At 46.5% G+C, this 22,163-nt stretch overlaps 1 protein-coding gene across 6 annotated transcripts in view; it reads right to left on the bottom strand.

Annotated features, from left to right (window-relative positions):
* LOC137623199 (transmembrane protein 135-like) overlaps positions 1 to 22,163 on the bottom strand; it is a 232,253-nt gene that overhangs the window by 143,476 nt on the left and 66,614 nt on the right. For all 6 annotated transcript variants that reach the window (XM_068353909.1, XM_068353903.1, XM_068353908.1 and 3 more), the window contains 2 exons: positions 20,571 to 20,725; positions 19,800 to 19,899 (listed from right to left, as the gene is read on the bottom strand). In XM_068353909.1, the coding sequence (XP_068210010.1) occupies positions 19,800 to 19,899; positions 20,571 to 20,725 (255 nt within the window). The remainder of the gene's footprint in view (positions 1 to 19,799; positions 19,900 to 20,570; positions 20,726 to 22,163) is intronic.

Here is a 22,163-nt window from a genome sequence, read left to right as displayed (position 1 = left end):
AAGCATCTTGCTTTCCCAAATAGGGTTGTAGCTGGCTTGTAATATAAATAAATGATGGAAACTCTTTAGAAAAATTCTCATGAGTTTCTGAAAGTTATTCCCTTCCTTTAACAATCTCTATCCTAGGAAGAGAAGTCTTGATTCTTAGGAAACCACTCCTTCGGGTATTACCTCACCTATAGGACCCTTGCCCCTCCCTTGCTGTCCTTTTTGTGTTGGCCTAGCCTTCACATACCCTGGCCGTCATTCTACATTCGACCCTATGGGTAGTCTGAAGAATTGACCTGGGGTCCCCTGCTTGCCGCCGAGCCCCCATCTGTCTTTGAGTGTTCTTCAGCCCTCCCTTGGATTGCCTTCTATATCCATGCTACCAATATAGATGGGATATAGTCGGATGGAAGCCCAAATTTAATTCCCCTTTCCATTTGAACCCTCATTCCGGATGTAGGCCGGCAAGGCTGAGCCTTTGCTTTCCTCCATCCTTCTTTTCCTTTGCCTTTCCCCATTCTGGGCCGACTGCCGGCAGCTTATAGCTGCCGGCAACCATGTTGGATGCCTGCCGGCAGTTAGCTCTGCCGCCCCTTGCCTTGGGCGCCGCTGATCGACGTCGAAAGGCAATAGGCATGCACTGACCGGCCACCGGCAACTGTATTGTCTCCCGGCAGCCGGCCACCCAAAGTCTAGACAGTTAACCGCCGGGTCCTACTTGATAGAAGGTCCCTCTGGCTGCCAGCAACCTGGCCCCCTTCATCCTGAGGGCAGTTCATGCCTTCCACAAGCCTGGTACCTGCCGGCATGCTACCGGCAGAGTAACTGCCAGCGACCTGCCGCCCATCACCCTAAAGGCAGTGCTTGCCGTCTATAGCCCAGAACACGCCGGCATATGCCGGCGTCCGGCACGGCAGTACTGGTGGCATGCCGCCACCAGTCAGTGCTGTAGCCCGTACTAATTTTTTCCAACCTACATGGTGCTCATGGGCAGCCCATTGTGAGACCATCACATTTAAGAGAGCGATTCTCTCTGCCTTTTTGATGGTTAACAACCATTACCATTCCCCAATATTGAATCTAGAAGACAGTGTTAAGAAGACACTTTATATCCAAGGATATTATCTTCCCAAATTCATTAAGAATTTATTCAATATTGAAGGAGGTCACAGCAATGGGCTGCACAGAAGACACAAGTAAGTGTCTTTTTCTTTTTCTAGCTTACCCTATCCTAAGCTAAATATTTTTGAAAAATATGTATGACGAAATCTGAGAATTTCACCGAATACTTATATGCTTTTCTTTCTTTACAGGAGGAGCATCCCGAGTGCGGGAACAACTTTTGCAGGGTCCGCAGTAGGAACTTCTGCGGCCATGACATGTGCAGGGCCCACGCTCGCTGCGCAGTCACGAAGGGATCTCTTAAATACTGGGACCCACAGGTATGTATCATTTGTGACAAATTTATTAAGGAGGCTTTTGATGATCAAAAGTTTACAGAGTTAAGGGATGCAGCAAGAGAGACGCTGCGAAAATGGGTCAGGGGCTTTCAGAAGAACACCTCTGGCCCATACCTTCCTAACAAAAGGATGAGGGACTGTCTGTTCCCTAGGGCATCTTCGGATGCAATTGTTACCCAGGCTCAACCCGAGATTCCGCTCGTCCAGATTCCGATAGAATCTGTTGTTTCAGACACCTTGAAGGGCATCCAGCTTGAGGACAACATGTCGGTTGTCTCAGAGGAGACTGAGCATAATCTCCTCTTCGAAGAATTGGAACAGAAGGATGACGTACCCCCTGAAGGCGAGACCGAGAAAGCCGAAACTATTTCGGTTTCTTCTGCGACAGTGGCCGAGCCGGTGCCTTCAACCTCTTCTTCTGCCCCCCAGTTGGATTCGATCACGAGCACGCTGCACTCTCTTCTTTCCATGTTCCAGGACATGCAAAAGAAATCGTCGGAAAAGGAGGCTTCTCTTCGGACGGAGATGCACCAGCTCGTGGCGACGCGTTTAGCCCCGAAGAAGCTAAACATCAAGGATCTTCCTGCTTTCTCTGATGTCAATCCTTGGAGGTATGCAGAGCATAAACCGATGTCAGGGGGGAAGATCTTCCTCTCCGAGAAACTGGGCACTGTCCCAGTGGACGACGTAGAGTTCTGGCCAGCAAAGGGGCCTACCCGGATTGCTATGTCCGTCTGAGGACAGAACCTTCGTCCAAAGAGGAGACAGAGCCGAAAGAGGTCATCGTTCTTGACCTCCCCAAGGCCCAGGCCTTATTTACCAACACCTTGAAAGAGAGGGCCTTTACTAGTTCCAAGGTGCCGGCTCTCAGCTAAAAGCACCCTTCCATTATTGCTGATCCCTCTCGTGCCTTTCTCTTTATGTAAAAAGGGTTTAAGGCCGCCTTAAAGGCGGTTGAGGCAGGGAAACCCTGTCCTACACTCGAAGAGTGTAGACCTTTTTCCCTCGCCTTTCCATCGGATGACGCGGACTGGAAAGATGTGCACAACACTTTCACAGTCGGGAAGCTGGAGGTAGACATTGCCGGACGACAGTTCGGCGAAGACCTCCCCAAGCTGTCGGACTTTCTCCTGCGCAGAGAGCAGGAGACAAAAGAACGTCTTGCCGCTTCTATGCCTCTACAGACGGGGCTAGAGACAGTGGCAAGCATATCGGAAACCCCAGACATGTACATGGTCTTCGCCAAGGCTCATCTGGCGACGGTCACCAAAGACCTGTTTAACTTTAACTTTATCAAAGCCCGAAGGGCTTGCAGGGAGTTCGTGTTCGCCTCAGCTGCGGTGAGGCACGAACCGAGGAAGCTGATAGCTTCTAACATCTGGGGAAAAGACCTCTTCCCAAGCGAGGTGGTCAAAGAGGTCGTGGACAAAGCCGCAATGGAGAATAGGAATCTCCTCTCCAGGTGGGGCTTGTCCTCCAAGAGGAAGTTTTCCGCTGACGAGGGTCCCCAGCTGAAAAGGAAGACGAAACGACTAAGAGTGCCCTCCCGTCCCAGACAACAACAGCTTCCCATGGCCACGGTGCAACAGACAGTAGCAAAGCCAACCACCACCTTCCAGCTGGTCCCCCCAACAGTGGCAACACAGTTGCCCGCCTTCACCCCAGCTTTTGAAAGGCAGTCAACGACCTTTAGGCCGAAGTCTCGAGGTTCCTTTCGAGGATCCTCTAAGCACCCCTCCAGAGGCAGGGGCAACAGAGGTGGATGTGGACGTGGCCAAGGAGGTAAATCCTCCAACCAGCACTCAAAGTGAGATGCTACCAGTAGGAGGGAGACTTCTCCTCTTCCGGGATCGCTAGACCTTCGATCCCTGGGCCCACAGCCTAGTCAAGAATGGACTGGGATGGAGTTGGAACACAACTCCACCAAACTTCCCTCAATTCTTCCAACACTCAACCCCCATATTGGAAGAATATGTTCAGGAACTCTTAAACAAGAGGGTTATAAGAAGGGCGAAGTCCATCAAATTCCAAGGAAGGCTATTTTGTGTTCCGAAGAAGGACTCGGAAAAGCTCAGAGTCATTCAAGACCTATCACCACTCAAAAAGTTCATAGTGAACTACAAGTTCAGAATGCTGACGCTTCAGCACATAAGGACCCTTTTGCCCAAACAGGCATATACAGTCTCCATAGACATGACGGATGCGTACTGGCACGTCCCAATCAACTGTCAAGTTTCCCCCTACCTAGGGTTCAAACTACAGAAAAGACAATACGACTTCAGAGCCATGCCCTTCGACCTAAATATAGCTCCAAGGGTATTCACCAAGCTTGCGAATGCAATCATTCATCAATTACGCCTAAAGGGAATCCAGGTAGCAGCCTACCTGGACGACTGGCTGGTGTGGGCAGCATCCAAGGAGGAGTGCACGCAAGCCTCCAAGGAAGTGATCCAGTTCCTGGAACACCTAGGATTCAAGATCAACTTGGAAAAGTCTCGTCTTTCTCCAGCTCAGAACTTCCAGTGGCTGGGTGTCCACTGGGACTTACAGTCACACTGCCTTTCCATTCCATCAAAGAAGAGGAAAGAAATAGCGGGATCTGTCAAGAGACTCCTTCAATCCGCCCGGATATCAAGAAGGCAACAGGAGAGCGTGTTGGGGTCCCTCCAGTTTGCCTCAGTGGCAGATCCAGTGTTGAGAGCACAATTAAAAGATGCATCAGGAGTTTGGAGAAAATACGCATCAAACGCTCACAGAGATCTAAAGAAACCTATACCAAATCGTCTGCGATCCCTACTCAAGCCATGGTCGGAGGTCAAGAACCTAAAGAAGAAGGTTCCCTTGCAACCACCTCCACTGTCAGCCACCATTCACATGGATGCCTCAAAGGAAGGGTGGGGAGGCCACTCTCATCACCGGAAAGTCCAAGGAACCTGGTCTTCCCTCTTCAAAACCTTCCACATCAAATTTCTGGAAGCCATGGCAGTTTTTCTCTCACTGAAGAAACTGAAACTTCGCTGTTCGATCCACATCCGACTGGTTCTAGATAGCGAGGTTGTAATGAGATGCCTAAATCGACAGGGCTCGAGATCGCCTCAAATAGATCAGGTAATACTGGCCATCCTCCAACTAGCAGAGAAGAAGAGATGGCACTTGTCAGCAGTCCACCTTCAAGGATTCCGCAATGTGACGGCGGACACTCTTTCCAGGTTCAACCCAGTAGAGTCGGAATGGTCCCTAGATGCAAGATCATTTCCTTCATCTTACGCAAAGTCCCAGGACTGCAGATAGACCTCTTCGCAACGAGCGACAACAAGAAGCTACCCCGGTACGTAGCCCCGTACGAGGATCCTCTAGCGGAAGCAACGGATGCGATGTCTATAGACTGGAACAGAGGGTCTAAGATATACCTGTTCCCTCCAACCAACCTTCTGCTGAATGTCCTCGACAAGCTGAGATCCTTTCGCGGGACAGCAGCAATAGTGGCCCACAAATGGCCCAACAGTGTCTGGTTCCCCCTAGTAACGGAACTACGCCTGAAGCTAATCCCGTTGCCGGATCCAGTTCTGACTCAGCAAGTGCAGAAATTGACTGTCTCAGCTTCATCACAGAAGTCCCAGAACCTTCATCTCATGATTTTCTCACCTTAGCAGTCAAGAAAAGGTTCGGGATTTCAAAGGACAGTATCGACTTCTTAGAAGAATACAAGTCAAAGTCAAAATGGGTCGCCTTTGTCGAGGCAAAGAAACCTAAGGAGATTTCTACGTATTTTTGCCTGCCCTTCTTCATCCATCTCCATGAACAAGGTCTAGCAGCCAATACAATCACTATGTGCTAATCCGCCCTAACCAGACCAGTGCTTTACGCCTTCCAGGTAGACTTCTCTAACGAAATCTTCAACAAGATTCCCAAAGCCTGCGCTAAACTTCGACCCGCAGCCCCTCCAAAGCCCATTTTATGGTCTCTGGACAAGGTTCTTCACTTAGCATCAACTGTGAACAATGAAGATTGTTCGCTAAAGGACTTGACTCAAAAGGTGATATTCTTATTTGCACTAGCCTCGGGAGCCAGAGTCTGCGAAATAGTGGCCCTCTCGAGGGATGATGGCCACATTCAGTTCACAGACTGCGGAGAACTGAACCTCTTTACCGACGCAACGTTTCTCGCCAAGAACGAGCTGCCCACTAAGAGATGGGGTCCCTGGAGAATCTGCCCTCTGAAGGAAGAAGCATCCCTCTGCCCAGTGGAATCCCTAAAGGTCTATCTTCATCAAACTTCAGACTTTAAGGGAGGTCAGCTTTTCAGGGGAGAAACATCAGGTTCGTTATCCTTGAAACAGATAAGGGCGAAAATCACCTATTTTATTCGCAGAGCGGATCCAGACAGTACACCCGCAGGTCATGATCCGAGGAAAGTCGCCTTGTCTCTAAATTACTTTCAGACTATGTCGTTTGAAAGCCTTCGCGCTTATACTGGATGGAAGTCATCCAGAGTCTTCTTCAAACACTATGCGAAGCAATTACAGGAGATAAAACATTTTGTGGTGGCAGCAGGTAGTGTACTAAAACCTGCCGCCTGACTTCTGTGAAGAACAGTGCACTATTTGGGACTTTTAGTGAAGGGTGTACATGATAGACTCTTAAGGTACATCATGTGAGTAATGTGTCTAGTGACGACACTATAAACTGTTCTAACTACACAGGTGACATTAAGCATAATAGATCAACACATATGCCATGCATATTCATATGCATAGTGTTCCTTATAACAACAGAATACATAGTGAAATCTTTACATATTTCCCATAGAGTGGCTTGTGTTCCCTTTTTCAGGTGAAGCTTTATTTATTTCTGTTATTACTTAAGCAGATTCATTCAGCATATAATGTAATTGTAATTGATTGTTACAACCATGTTTTCTATTTTTTATTTTTGTAATAAACTAGTAGGAATCTTTGCGTCTCATTTCGCCCCAAATATTCTAATCTTTATATATATGTCAGAGCATCTTTTGATCCTATTGATATCTAGGAAAACACTAGGAACTAAGGTTATCACTGTTCCGAGCAACCAGGTAAGGGCTTATTGTACTAAACTGTCTATCTTACTGAATTATGGTTCCCTACATGTATATAAACTTGTCTGTCTCTTTTAACGACCAGACCTGAGATGTTTTCAGTAACCTACACAGATCAATACCATCTAAGTACAAACTATGCTTTATGTATATGATGACACTAATATACAAACTGTTTGCTAGTCTGTTCCTTGAACTCACAATCCTCGGGTTTTTTTCCTAAAGTCTACCCAGACTCTTCCCTGTAGGGGGCAGAAAGCACTGACATTTGACATGATCAGTTGAATGATGTATAACAGTAACATCAAGTGTCTCTAGGTCCAGAGGACCAAAAGGAAAATTTATCTCGAGATGAACGGCACTATTGAAAATCCACAGATACATTAATGCTCTGGTAAACTTCCATCAGGACAACATGGCCTAAGCCCAAAAAATGAATTTTGAGCGAAGCGAAAAATCTATTTTTGGGTGAGGTAGCCATGTCGTCCTGATGGACCCGCCCTCCTTTTGACAAAGAATAACGATTCCCTCCCTAATATAATGTATCTGTTACACCTACAAAGCTACAAAGAATGGCTAGATGGCGCCTATTTACAGTACAGTAAGAGCGTTGCCTTAATAACGGCTCTCCTATAATTCTTGCCACTTTTTCCCCTCGAAGCGAAAACGCTATTAGGGGTGTAGATAGCTATGAGACGTGTCAAGAATACGTCCTCTGATTTTATGCGATATCCCCTATTAAAAATCTGGGATATTCGCTCCAGGAGTTAGAATTCTGGATACCTTTGGTAAATTCTCTGGGATATATCACTGTAGTCAAATATAACCTAGGAAGCTACTAACGAAGGAACTTCCATCAGGACGACATGGCTACCTCACCCAAAAATAGATTCTTCGCTTCGCTCAAAATCCATTTTTTAGTTTTATAATATTTATTTATAGTGTACAGTATTACTGTTAAAATCACAAATTTTAAGTAATTTGTATTTTTCCTAACAATACTTACCTCGAACTACTTTCTTAGGAGTATCTAGGATCTCCTCCCATCCAACCAGAATTTTGTGTAGTTTACCCTATTCCCGTTCTCTATGCGGGGTAATCTCTGGCGGAGTGATACGCGCCCAGAGAGACCCGGGGTCAGAGAGCATGCTTTCTCAGGTCTCGCTCCTCAGTAAGTTTTGGTGGAAAGAGGTTCTCCTCTCTCTATTAAGTCCTGTAAGTCACTCGGGGAAGGATGGGTGGGCCATAACCCGACAGTAGTTCGAGGTAAGTACTGTTAGGAAAAATACAAATTACTTAAAATTTGTGATTTGTTCCAACGCGGAGTACTTACCTCGAACTACTTTCTTAGGAGACTTATACCTTAGGAGGTGGGAGTGTACTGCAGGGCTCAGAGACTGGGAAGATGTAAGCAAAATAAGGGGAAACCTAGATAAGGGGCTAGGTTCCGCTGACCCATCGAAAGAAAACACTCGCAATAGGGAAAACTACCCAAAAAACTAACTTAGTGTCTAAGTGGCTTACCTCTGTAAAAACCGCCTTGGAGGCGTATTTCTTCAGTGACGATGAATTTCATGGTAGTTAAAGGCCTTCCGAGTCCCTTTTAGGTAATGGGGGGGAGGGGGGAGTAAGGAAAAGGAACCTGTGTCTCTTGGACTTACAGCCCGTGGGTTCTCTGGGGCTATACTTTTAAATCTTCTGAAGCGCTGAAATGACGGGACCGAGGGAGAACCCGTCCAAGGACCTCCTCGAGCATTCCTCCAAGTAGTGAGCTGTGAAGGTCGACTGGTTGGTCCAAGTACCAGCCCTAAAGATTTGGCCGACTGCCATGTTTTTCTCAAAGGCCAGAGAGGTACTCAGTCCTCTGATGTTGTGGGGCCTGGGTTTACCTGGAATAGGGATTCCTACACTACTGTAGGCTCTCCTGATCACTTGCCGTAACCAGAAGGAGATCGTGTTCTTGGATACCGGATTCTTCACCAAACCTGAAGAAACGAACAGATTCTTGACTTCGGGCCTCAGCCTGGCCGTCCTCTCCAAGTACTTCCGTACTGCTCTGACAGGGCACAGCCGCAAGTCCTTGGGGTTGTCTGAACGTGGGATTGCCGGCGACGAGAATCCTTCAAACTTGGGGTCCCAGACTGCTGGGTTCTGGGTCTTGGCCACGAAGGATGGAACGAACTTGAAGGTAGTCTCACGCCAGCCCTTCGAGTGAGACACCTCGTATGAAAGTCCATGAAGTTCCCCTACTCGTTTTGCCGACGCTAGTGCCAACAAGAAAACTGTCTTGAGGGTGAGCTCTTTGTCTAGGATGTCCTTTAGGGGTTCGAAGGGAGGCTCTGACAGCATCTTCAGGGCCATAGCCACGTCCCACTGGGGCACTCTAACCGCTTGCGGAGGGCATGATTGCTCGAAGCTCTTGATGAGCCTCGAGATGTGTCTGGAGGAACCTAGGTTGATGCCTTTCAGGAGGAAAACTTGACCTAGGGCTGCTCTAACTCCTTTAATGGCTGGGATGGACATGCTTTCCTCGTCCCTGAGAGATTAAGAAGTCGGCTATCTCCGGGACCAAGGCTCTCAACGGTTTGATATTCTTAGCGGCGCACCACTTCGTGAAGGTAGCCCATTTTGGCTGGTACACAACGGCTGAAGATCGTCTCAGGTAACCCGACATCCTCGTTGCCGTCTTCGCCGAATAGCCTTCCTTCCTCAGGAGACGCTTGATAACCTCCACGCGTGAAGGCAGAGGGACTGAGGGTTCTCGTGGAACCTTTGAAAGTGTGGTTGCCGGAGCAGGTCTGACCTGTCCGGAAGGGGCCAAGGTGGAAGGTGCGCCAGTTCCTTTAGGTCTGTGAACCACTCTCTCTCCAGCCACCAGGCCGCTACCAAAGTCATCCACAGGTTGCTCGCTCTCCTCACCCTGTTGAGAACCTGTCTGAGCATTCCGAAGAGAGGGAAGGCGTACACGTCGAGGTTGTGCCAGGGATGGTGGAAGACGTCCTCGAACGGTGCTCCCGGGTCTGGCACAGGAGAACAAAATACGGGGAGCTGTGCGTTTAGTCTCGTGGCGAAGAGGTCTATTACCGGCGAACACCACTTCTGGACCAGAGTCTTGGCCACTTCTGGGTGGAGGGACCACTCAGACCCCACCATCTGACCCACTCTGCTGAAGCCGTCGGCTAGGACGTTCCTTTTTCCTGGAATGAACCTGGCCGAGATCTTGATCTGCTCCCTTTCGGCCCATTCCAGAAATTCCAACGTGAGGCCACACATATCCTTTGATTTTAGTCCTCCTTGCTTCTTTATGTATGCTACTACGGTGGCGTTGTCGCACATCAACGGCACGGTATTTCCCCGGAGCTTCTGGACGAACTCCAGACATGCCATCTTCACGGCCATCATTTCCAGTACATTGATGTGCAGGTTTTTCTCCTCAGGTCCCCGCCTTCCTCTCACTGTACTGTTGAGGAAGTGAGCCCCCCAACCCTCCTTGGAGGCGTCCGTGAAGAGGAGCATCTCCGGAGGGTCGGCCGCAAAGGGCATCCCCTTGAGGGTGTTCGAAGTGTCGATCCACCACTCGAGGACCTCCTTCGTTTCCGTGGTCACTGGAACTACTTTGTGAGGGGAGTCTCTCTGATTCCAGGCTTCTTTTAGGTTCCACTGAACTCCTCTGAGCTTGAGTCTCCCCTGAGGGACTAGCTTCTCCAATGACATGAGGTGACCTATCAGTCTCTGCCAGTCCTTGGCCCTCCTGGGCTGACCCGACAGAAAGGGCCGTAGGATCTGGTTCAGGTTGTCTAGTCTCTCCGCGGAAGGGAATGCTTTCGCCAACCGGGAGTCCAGGACCATCCAGAGGTAGGTCATCCTGGTGGACGGTATCAATTGGGATTTTTCCAGGTTGATGGTGATACCCAGGACGTTGCAGAACTGCAGGAGTTTCGCACCTTGCCCCCTCAGTACTTCCCTTGAGTCTGAAAGCAACAACCAGTCGTCCACGTAACGAATCAGTCGGATGCCCTGTTCGTGTGCCCAGGCTGAGACTGTCGCGAAGATCCTCGTGAAGACCTGAGGGGCTGTGGATAGACCGAAGCAGAGGGGCTGTGGATAGACTGAAGCAGAGGGGCTGTGGATAGACCGAAGCAGAGGGGCTGTGGATAGACCGAAGCAGAGGGGCTGTGGATAGACCGAAGCAGAGGGGCTGTGGATAGACCGAAGCAGAGGGTCTTGAACTGCAACGTTTGGGTACCCCATTTCACTCTTAGATACTTCCTGCTGGAGGGGTGGACAGGGATCTGGAAGTATACGTCCTTGAGGTCTCTGGACATCATGAAGTCTCCTTCCCTCAAGGCTGCTAGGACCGACTTCGGAGTGTCCATCTTGAAGTCAGTTTTGCACACGAACTTGTTGAGGGCTGAGAGGTCTATGACTGGTCTCCATCCCCCTGTCACTTTCTCCACCAGGAAGAGTCTGCTGTAGAACCCTGGGCCTGGGTTCTTTACTGGCTCCATTGCCCCTGTCGCTAGCATAGCAGAGACTTCTTCTTGCAGGGCCGTCCTTCTCAGGGGGTCTTTCGGTGCCAACCATTCCGCCTGTAGATCTGGTATCAGAGGTGGGGGTTCTGCCCAGAAGGGCAACCTGTATCCTTCCTTCAGGACCGTCACGGTCCACGGATCCGACCCGTGGTCCCGCCATACTTGCCAAGAATTTTTGAGGCATCCCCCCACCTAAGGCTTCGGCAAGAGTAGGGGGCCTCCCTCCGTATCTCCTTCGGGAGGCATGGCCCGAACGCCCTCTTCTGGAGGCCGAGTAGGAGGGCCTAAATGTTGACTGCGTGGTTGCAGATCCCCTACGGGAGGGCTGAGAAGGCTGCTGCGCCTTGTCCCAAGATGGCGACTGCTGGTTCTACTGCGCAGGGTCCCGGGCGGTGGCCTTCCAGGAGGTAGAACCGCGACTGAGTCTTTAGACCCTGGAGAAGCCTAGAGGCGCTCTGGCTCTTGGGGGCCTACGTATGGTTAGCCAATACCTTGCTCACATGTGTCAACCCCAGCTTCACGTCTCTAGCCACCAGGAGCGCTAGTGAGGGCTTCTGTTGAACGGGGGCATCCACCACCCTGTTGAGGCTCGAGAGCCAGAAGTCGTCAGACGAGGGCTCCAGTTCATCCAGCCTATGGTGTCGTCGGATGAGGCCTATGACTCTCCGGTAAGCAGAAACCTCCGCTGGAGAGCCTTCTTCCCCATCCTCTCTCTAGTCCGCGGGGGGTCCTAGTTCTCGTGACGGCGGACATCCGACGGGGGGAGCCGTACCAAGAAGTGGCATTCTCTTGAAGTGGTCTAATTCCCTCGCTACAGGCCGTAGGACGGGCATCGCCGCTGGGACGGAGGTCTCTGTCTTTGATTTCTCCCTTCTTCTGGAGGACCAGGGGTCCGCGGGCTTGCCCGTCGAGGAAACAAACCTCTCTCGTTCTGGACGTCTCCTTGCAGATCTTGAAGGAGGGACGCAGCTGCCAGACCGAAGGGACGACTCTCCCCGCTGGGCGGGTGGAGTCGGAACCTTCGCGGACCTATGCTTGTCCTTCGACGTATGATGCGACGAGCTCCTCCGTCGGTCAAATCTGCTCCCGTCGATGAATCCTACTGGTGATCGGGGTCTAGGGAGCCATCCCGAGGTGCCCGCAACGGCTGCCGCCTCCAGGAGTTGGCTACATGGGATGGAAACCGCACCCATTCTTCCTCCAGCGAAAGACTTCTCCTGAACTTCCTCCTGGGGGACCTTGAACGTGTATCCACGTGGCGGGGTCTTGAAGACGAGCGTGAACGTGATCGTCTCCTGCGAGACCTATCCTGTCGCCTTTTATGGTCTCTCGGGGCTCCTTCATCTGACGAGTAAGAGTAGGCCTCAAACGAGGAAGCCGAGGATCTGTAGGGTCTCGTTGGAGGGTCCGAAAGTCGACGTGTCGTTGTCGGTTCTGCATGGGGCCCGGCCGACGACGCAGGCTCCATAAAAACGCTGGGAACGACGCTGACGGTGTTGGAGGGGAGCGGGGGAGCTCCTCGTTGGGGAACCAGGCCTCAAACTCCTCTTCCATTCTGTGGGGTGATCAGAAGGGCGTCTTGGGAGGCGCCCACAAGAGGGCGTCTGATGGCGGCGAGTCGTCCTTCTTGGCGTCACCCTCGGCTGCTGACGCACCTGAAAAGCCCGCCCAAGAGGCGGTATAAGAAACTGCAGCCGTCTTTCCCCACATAGGATCTTCCGAAGATACGGGGCCCGCTTTGTCTAGGGCCCCGACCCCCGAAAACACACCCGTCCCTCCCTCAGGCCCCCCACTTGCCTGGACAGAAGACAAAATACCACTGCTTGGTAATTCAGACTCCTGGGGAAGGGCCACCGGCCACTTCCCCGCAACAGACTTACCTCGACCCCTACTCTGGGTAGGGGGAGAAGGTAGAGAAGCTCTATCCGACGGGACACCGGGCGAAGCGAGAGACGAAGAGACGGACTTCCTCAGGGACCGTCGAGAGGCTTTTCTTTTTCGTGCCGTAACGCACCCACTGCACTTCATTACAGGACTCGCAATCCGGACACGTGGCTGTAGGGGAACACACACTGCCCCTACACGACGAACACAAGGAGTGCGGGTCAACTTTGGGTTTTGAGAGAAAAGCGCCACACGATTTGCCGGCCATAGGCCCAGGGCAACGACAGGGCTGCTCCATAACGCACTAGTAATATACCGCGAGACACAGGAACACAAGAGGGAAAGGAAGGGAAGCACACAAGGGACCACGTGGGAACCGCGTGGGACACAAAGGAATCGGGACATAAAGGGTCGCACTGGGTTAGAGAGCGAGCGTCGGTGTGTTATCGCTGACGCAACCAGAAACTTACTGAGGAGTGAGACCTGAGAAAGCATGCTCTCAGACCCCGGGTCATCTCTGGGCGCGTATCACTCCGCATAGAGAACGGGAGTAGGGTAAACTACACAAAATTCTGGTCGAATGGGAGGAGATCCCAGATACTCCTAAGAAAGTAGTTCGAGGTAAGTATTCCGTGTTGGAACAAACAAGTTTTAGGGAAAGGCGAGTCTGGTAACTTGAATTACGTAAGTAGACTAGAGCTTTAAATTTCCAAAAATTTTTCTTCACAGTCACACCTGCATCTCAATGTGGGAGTCAGCAATATGAATGCCAAGAGAGGCTCATTGAAATAAAATCATTTGTATAATCACCTGGCATTCATATACATGCCCTACACCTCCCCACTGACTAGTTATGTTAAGAGGTTGTTCTAGTTTTGACTTTGAGACTGAAAAACAAAGAGATACTACCATACACTGCCATAGGATCACAATATTACATTACAAAGGCTGGGCGATTACATGGAATATCATTCAATTTTCAATTTTAGGGTAGATGTTGACATTTAACCAGCTTTGAGAGAAATAATATGAATGCCAGACAAGTATACAAATGAATAATTTTATTACTGACGCATTATTCAAATTGTTTGAATATGTAAAACAGAAAATGAAGCTCTTAGTCCGAAATATGAGAGTCTCAGCCAGACTGCTTAACAAAGATCAGCTTGTGGTGATAACAAACAAAGGTACCGAATGTCAAGTGCCTCCTATCACTGTAAGAATAAGGTTCCCTTGATTCAAGCACATCTGGGACTATCTTTTTCCAAACTTGGGTTATCTGCGATAACAGAGGGATATCGCACACCATTTCTTCTACCTCCCGTGCCTGAAAGTTTCCTATTCATTTACCAAAATATACCAACAACCTATAGTCTCAGGCCCTCACGACAGAAGTTAAAGAGAGAGGAGGGTAATAAAAGAAGTGACTCATCCTTCAGAGGGATTTTAAATTGTCTTTTCTTGGTCTAAAGACATTAGGTTCAGGAGGTTAAATGCCAGTTTTGGATGTTTCAATACTAAACAAATTTCTATTTATGACCAAATTTTACATGTAATCTATGTTCTCAGTCCTGTCAGTTATCTGGGAAGGGGATTGGACGTTCTTGATAGATATAACAAATGCTTATTTCCAAACCCCAAATCATCTCCAGTTATGGAGGAAGAAGTCCAAAAGGGATTTTTCGCCTTCGGAATCTTCCTCGAAGACGAAAAGTCCCGACTTTTTACTCCAGTGTCTCTTTCCTTCTCCACTGACTTTGCTCGATTGGTTTCCTATGCAGGACAATCATGCAGGAGTGGCAGCCAATTGATGCCCCCGACAACCTTCTGTTAATAAGACCCCTTGTGAAGTAGCGGCCCCCACAGCCGGAGGAGAGTCTTCGTCCATCGATGCTATGCGTCAGCTCTGGTCTTCCTTGGGAATCTCCAATTCTCCCACAAAGGAACAATTGTTCAAGGTGCTTCAGTTGGAGTGCAAATCTGCTTCCCCAGGGGTTAACCTCATTCTTCTCCTCCAAGACTCTGAGGAGGATGACTCTCCAGATCTTCTCATGTCCCCAGCTGCAGCACTTCCTGCTTCTCCTCTAGAACCCATCGTTCATGCAAATCCTTTGTATAAATGAGAGCAGTTGCAGCTTGGCACCCTTTGGAGTGACCAAATGGACAAACCTTTTGAGGCAAACTCAGAAGCTGACTATCATCAGTCTTTATAGTTTGCCAATTGCACTGCCAACACTCAGACTGAGTTCACTCAGTGCACTGAGGTTCCACAGTGCGTGAAGCCCTTAGTTTCATTGCACGGTGTTGAGAACCTCTCTTGTTAACAAGTGAAGGCCTCCTCATCTTAGTGATTTCCCCCTCGGGGGATAAGGAAATGAGTGCTGGGTTCTTGCATGCCTTATTCCAGCCCCTCAGAGCGTGGCGAGGAGGTGACAAGGAGACTGTTTGCAGGTCTTGTCCTTCACCGATGTATGCACAAAATGCTTGGCATTTTGTGAGTCCAGGTCGTTCGGGTCCTGCCCCGTGGGCTGCTTCTCCTTATGGCGAAAAGGCTGGTTTTCCAGCTGATCACCTTACTTGCCCCCATACGAGCTTGCGCCTCCTCCTGTCGGGGTACATAAGGCAATAAGAGAGTAGACCCTAAGTTAGAGAGAGGATCTTGTGCAGTGTTGCACACCCAACCACCTAACATTAGCGAGGTGGGCGGCCTAGCTCCTCTCGCTGACGAAGGTCTACTCACGACTACCTCGGTCACGGAAACACTTACCCAGGTGAGAGCTACTGTACTTCTGTAGCTCGACCTCGATCACCTGCTCGCCCTACCGCAGTAGCACATGTGTATTCTGTTAGTCCCGCTACTTGGGTAGTGCACCCACGAGCACCTGTTCATAGGAGCCCACTTGTGTATCCTACCTCAGTAGTTCATACACGCTCCCCTTTGCGCAGACTGGGTCTTACTAATGAACACAAGCACTGACCTGTTCTTATTCGTTCTACTCAAGGTTTGCCCAGAGTAGGAGACCAGCATGCACACTCTCACAGTGCCTCAACAGGTGTACCTTCCTTCGCAAAGGACATCTCTTGGTTTTCAGAGTTGGTGCAGGCAGCTAAGCAGGCAATCCCTAGACCAGACCTCTTCCACTTACAATACTCGTTCTGGGTACTCCTTGTATCCAATTCGAGATATCAGAGTCCCCTTGGAATACTATTGATCCTTGGGTGTAGGAGCTCTGTTGCCAGGCAGGCTCCCATTTAGCCAACCTCTTGCCCTCCTTCATCTCAACAGCTGATACCTAGATTCTAAGATCATCAAGACCAATCTTGACCCAGAGTGGGAGAGATTGGGTATTGAACCAATTAATCCCTACAAGAAGAGAAGAGAGCTCCCATTCTGTAACTGATGATCCAGATCAACAATTACTTTGCCCTGTGAGGGTTCTGAGGACTTACACTAAACAAACCACAGGAGCTCACCGACACATCAACAAATTGTTGTTGAGTACAGGTAGGGTTAAGAAGTGTCATCAAGAAAATAATTTCTTCTTAGATTTGGCATGATATTAAACAGGCCTTGAATCCAGGCTCTCCTCCACAAGGTTTGGGGGTACCAGTATGTACCGGGCATTCAAAATGAACTCCTCTGTGGCACAGGTTCTTCAGGCAGGTGTTTGGAAACATCAGATGACATTCACAGCCCACTACCTGCAAGATATAACCCATAGGAACATGGATACCTTCTCCATAGGTCATATGGTGGCTGCACAAGATGAAGTTTGATGCCTCAGTTCCCTTATGGGACAAGTAGCTGCCGATCGAGGACATACATTATCTGGGATAACAGTAGTCTGGAATGAATGGTAGAGTAACTGGTATCTTCTCCCCTCTCTTGGGGAACAGCACCTGAGGTACTCTGCAAAAGCTGCCTTCTCCTTTAGCAACAAATAACCATATCCCTGGTGTAACCTGATACTGTATATGATATATATTTGTTATGTTCCTATCTTCCCTGAGAGGGGGAGTCAGGCAAGTCTAGGTTAAGGGGGCTGTCCGTCATGGGGTTTTGACATAACTTTCAGAAATCGAAAATCGTTTTATTGCTTGTATGTATGCATAAACATATCGTACATGCTCCCCAGAAGTTTCAGCCAATTATTTTTACAAATAACGAAGATATAGCGGTCTTTAAATGATGACGTCATCCTTACTGTGTCGTCTGCATGACTCAGTTTGAAAAAATCGTTTTTGTGTGTTATTTTTGCATATCTATAGAGATTTTTCACTTATGTTTTGAACTATCGTACGTCTGGTAGAAATGGGAGGCATTGGTACAACGTAGTTGAACGAAATCTACTCCTCAGAGAACAGAAGCCAAAGTTTCCAAACACTTACAGAATATAATGCATGCGTTTGTTTACTTGAAGTTCGTATGTAGATTGTTTTCACAACGTCCTCGGGAACTTTATAGCAAGGCCAATGTTACCCAAGGTCATAAAAAGAACAAATAGTCAATAATTTTTCCAAACAATGAAGATAAAGCGGTAAAGCGGTCTTTAAATGATGACGTCATCCTTACTGCGTCGTCTATCTGACCGAGTTTGACAGAATCGTAGCTCGCTCTCTCTCTCTCTCTCTCTCTCTCTCTCTCTCTCTCTCTCTCTCTCTCTCTCTCTCTCTCTCTCTCTCTCTCTCTCATTACATAAAACTGCCATTTATACAAATACTATAATTCTCTCTCTCTCTCTCTCTCTCTCTCTCTCTCTTGAAGTTCACATGTAGATTGTGCTTTCATAACATCCTCGGGAACTTTATAGCAATCCCAATGTTACCAAAGGTGATAAAAAGAAAAAAATAGTCTAATCATTTTTCCAAACAATAATGATATAGCGGTCTTTAAATTATGACGTCATACTTACTGTCGTCTGCATGACTGAGTTTGACAGAATCGTAGTTATGTTTATTTTTGCATCTCTCTCTCTCTCTCTCTCTCTCTCTCTCTCTCTCTCTCTCTCTCTCTCTCTCTCTCTCTCTCTCTCATTATTCAAAGCTGCCATTTATACAAATTCTATAATATCAATGTTCAACTCTCTTAGAATTAAATAATGGTTGATCTCTCTCTCTCTCTCTCTCTCTCTCTCTCTCTCTCTCTCTCTCTCTCTCTCTCTCTCTCTCTCTCTCTCTCTCTCTCTCAATTTGAACTGCCATCTACAGTATATCAACCAAATGCTATCACTCCAAAATTAAATTCATGATATCTCTCTCTCTCTCTCATCTTTCGATATATCGTACTTCTGGCAGAAATGAAAGGCATTGGTAGAGGGTAGCTAAATGAAAACTACCAGCTACAAGAACATCAGCAAAGTTTCCAAAGACATATAGAAATTATAATGCATGTGTTTATTTACCTGAAGTTCGTATGTAGATTGTGCTTTCACAACGTCTTCTGGAACTTTATAGCAATGCCAATGTTACATAAGGTGATAGAAAGAACAAAAAGTAAGTGGAGAACAAAAAAAAAGAACCAAGAAAGAGGGAAACATGAATAAGAGTAAAAGCTGAAACCTGCTAACTAAAACACTGGCAACAATGAGAGATCGCTGACATAGGAATAGTAAACTGAGGGTTCAAATACCTAGCTTAGGGTGCATTTATGTAAGAATAAACAATAAAAGTTATCATAATAATATTATCTTGATTTCTTTAAGAAAAGAAGCGAAAATTTGTTGCAAATCTTTGGGAGCTCATAACTCTAAAACATACTTTTTCACACTTAGGTAAATTTTTCTCACTTATTTGTTGTTCGATATTAGAGAGAAAGATATCATTGAAACGAAGAATAAAATTCCCACAATTCTGTCAGACTAAGTTTTGATTTTCTTTTTATATTTTTTTTCACGATTATTTTCCGTCTAGACGAGAAAAAAAATAAAAATTCATTAAAAAAAACAGAAAGGAAAATCAAAATTCTGTCTGACAGAATTGTTCGGTTGATAGAGTAGTTTTTATGGTATAAGTTTCAATACAATTGATATTATAGTAGTGGGGAAAAATGTACCTAATTTTTTTTTTTAAATCATGATTTTTGCTAATAAATCCAAAAGTTTTTGATCAAATGACTTGAAATTTTTATATGATGAAGGTATTATATATGTCTAAAACATCTATAGAAATGGTGTAATTTGGATCATTAGAAAAAAAAATGGCGGACATGGCGGACGGTCCCCTTAAGTGAGCAAAGTGTTTATCAATCAAAGAATCCTTACCAGGTCAAGTCACAATGCTTAGTTCTCTCACATGTTCCGGTTGCCCAGGGCGTCAGCTCTCGGTCACACACAAGAGTTAACGAGGTGAGAGTGTGCCCCTAGTAAGCTCTTGCAAAGCACAGTCACACCCTGGGTCAAGTTACCAGCCACTTGGTTAGGACTTCCACCTACCTAATGGCGAGTCTCACATATAAAGAGTGAAACGTTTGTAAGTGGTGTCAAAACAAATGGCAAATTTGGAAATAATTTGTATTTTACATAACCATACTAACCTTGAGCTCTTTATTCACTGACCCGCCATCACCAATCCCCCTGGAAATCTTGCCTGAAATCAAAAGTGACGTCAAATCACCGGTGAGTGTTGTTTACCTCGTTAAAAGTCTTACGGGTAGTTCAGCTTTGTCGAAGTAATATTCTCATATATAAAGAGGTCAAGGTTTGTATGATTAGGAAAAATACAAGTGTTCCAAATTTGTCATATTTCATTGTGATATCTATAAAACTCACCATCCCCTGACAACCAACACATTCATCTTTACACATGAAAAAGTATAACTTAAGAAATACAAAATGTTCCCCAGTAAATACTGTGGTCTTACCCACGATAAATCTTTTGTACAAGGGGTTCCAGATAAGGATGCTACACTGGCTTGGCGTGACTGGACCATATAACCAGACTCCCCAAGACCAAGGATAAACCTGGGGAAAAAGTTTGTCGTCAAGCAACTATAATGAGAGAGAGAGAGAGAGAGAGAGAGAGAGAGAGAGAGAGAGAGAGAGAGAGAGAGAGAGAGAGAGAGAGAGAGAGAGAGAGAGAGAGAGAGAGAGAGAGAGAGAGAGAGAGAGAGAGAGAGAGAAAATTATGAAAATCTACAGTTTATCTACGTCTAAGTCATTATAGGGCAAGTTTTAAAATCTAAATAGTATACTATATATACATAAGACTAGCACACACATTGACCATTTACTCAAGGGATTGCAACTTTGACTTATCAGAAAAAACCTTCAACGCAATACAAAATGGAAATATAATTCTTCATCTTTCTAATCATTTCATTTGTTCATACAGACCACTCAAGCTCTTTTAAGAAAAGAAATAAAAACTAATTTTGATTGAGTCATTAAAATGTTTTACACTTCTTAAAAATATAAATAACTAGGTGTATATAAATGCATAACTACAGTATTACTGTAAAAGTTTAAATTTATAGAAGATAATATAAAAACCCTAAATATTTAAAGACAATTACTTTTGAGATTCTTGGCTCATGTAAACTATAATATTTACTGTACACTATGAACAAATTAAACTTTCATGAAACATTTACTCTAAGAAATAAACAGAAAGTAGTTAATGACATTAAACTCACTGAAGAATTGTGTTGATCATTCTACTTAGTGGTTTTTCTGATCGGAAATAGTATCCCAATATCGTCATAGCTCCAGCAAACACCAAAATTTCACCCTGTGGAATGGGCCTCGCATATCCATATTCCTTTGCTGTATTCCATAATGATTCAGAGGCCTGGAAACAAATAAATTTGCAATAATACAAATAGTGAAAAACAGTATAGTATCTAAGCTATAGAAAAAACAGGCAGGCAATAGCAGGATAATAAACTTAGGAGTGAATTCTTAACTATCTTGATTTTTTTTTAGCAATACTTTAGTTTGTAGAATACAGTACAGTACAGTATATGTTCCACACTTCTGATGTCTATAAATGATAAAAAAATTAAACGAGGTAACTAATTAAGTACGGGCCAAAATGGAGTTTTTATGATAAAACAAAGTTTTATGAATACTTACCAGGCAGTTTTATATATATATATATATATAGCTGATATCTCTAAATCGGCAGAATTTTTCAAAACAAGGCAACCGCCTTGTGGTGGTTGGGAGGTAGGTGGTCACACCTGTCACAGGGTGGTACAAGGAATCATTCCCGTGTCCAAGACTTCAGTTCATCTATGCACGACCTGTCTCCTGAGGGGAGGTGGGTGGGCCTTCGAATATATATATAACTGCCAGGTAAGTATTCATAAAACTTTGTTTTATCATAAAAACTCCATTTTTATGAATAGTACTTACCTGGCAGTTATATATATATAGCTGATTCACACATTTGGAGGAGGGAAACAGACAGTAAACATCGTTGAGGAAACAACAAAAGAGTTGTAGGAGATAAAAACACCTTGATTCCTTGCCTGCTAAGGTAGCTGATTTCAAAGGTACAGTCTCTATAGTGGCTTTCCCTTAGGAGTGTTTATCCAGGAGTAAGCCTGCAATGCTGCAAAAAACTCAATCGAGTCTGTCAAAGGGATAAGACCAACAACTTGACTAAACTTCAGAAACTACCTTCGCCCCATATAATAAAAACTGCAACCTTACTAAAACTAACCACCTAACCCTGCAACATACACATAAACTATCTATCTAGACTGAGGGAACCGTACCACAAGACGAAGTCCTCAGACTATCATAAAAACACAAACCCTCATACATGCATATAAACTAAGGTTGAGTGGGGTTATTAACTCCTTTGCCTAATACAGAAACCGCAGCTATGTATGTGCCCAAGGTATAGCACTTGCCAAAGTCTACTCTCACCTCTCTAAGTTAATGAGAAGCGAAGACAGAGGTGCTCCTTCAGAAAATTGCATCCATGAATAGCCTAACAAACATATATTCCTGATATGCCAGAGAGGTAGCAGTGGCCCTCACTTCGTGAGCCCGTAATTTCAACAGGGCGAAGTGTTCCTCCTCACATAAGAGGTGGGCTTCCCTAATTTTTTCCTTCAGAAAAAAGGACAAAGCATTCTTAGACAGGGGTCTTTGGTGGATCTTTCACTGAACACCATAACAAGTTGGATGCACAGCTCACGTTCATAGTGTGAGCCAAAAAAGCTTTGAGGGACCTAACTGGGCAGAGGAGTCTTTCCTTCTCTTGACCCACTAGGTTC

Source organism: Palaemon carinicauda, chromosome 30 (assembly GCF_036898095.1).
Source record: "Palaemon carinicauda isolate YSFRI2023 chromosome 30, ASM3689809v2, whole genome shotgun sequence".
Lineage (NCBI taxonomy): Eukaryota > Metazoa > Arthropoda > Malacostraca > Decapoda > Palaemonidae > Palaemon > Palaemon carinicauda.
This window is presented reverse-complemented; position numbering and strand designations above follow the sequence as displayed.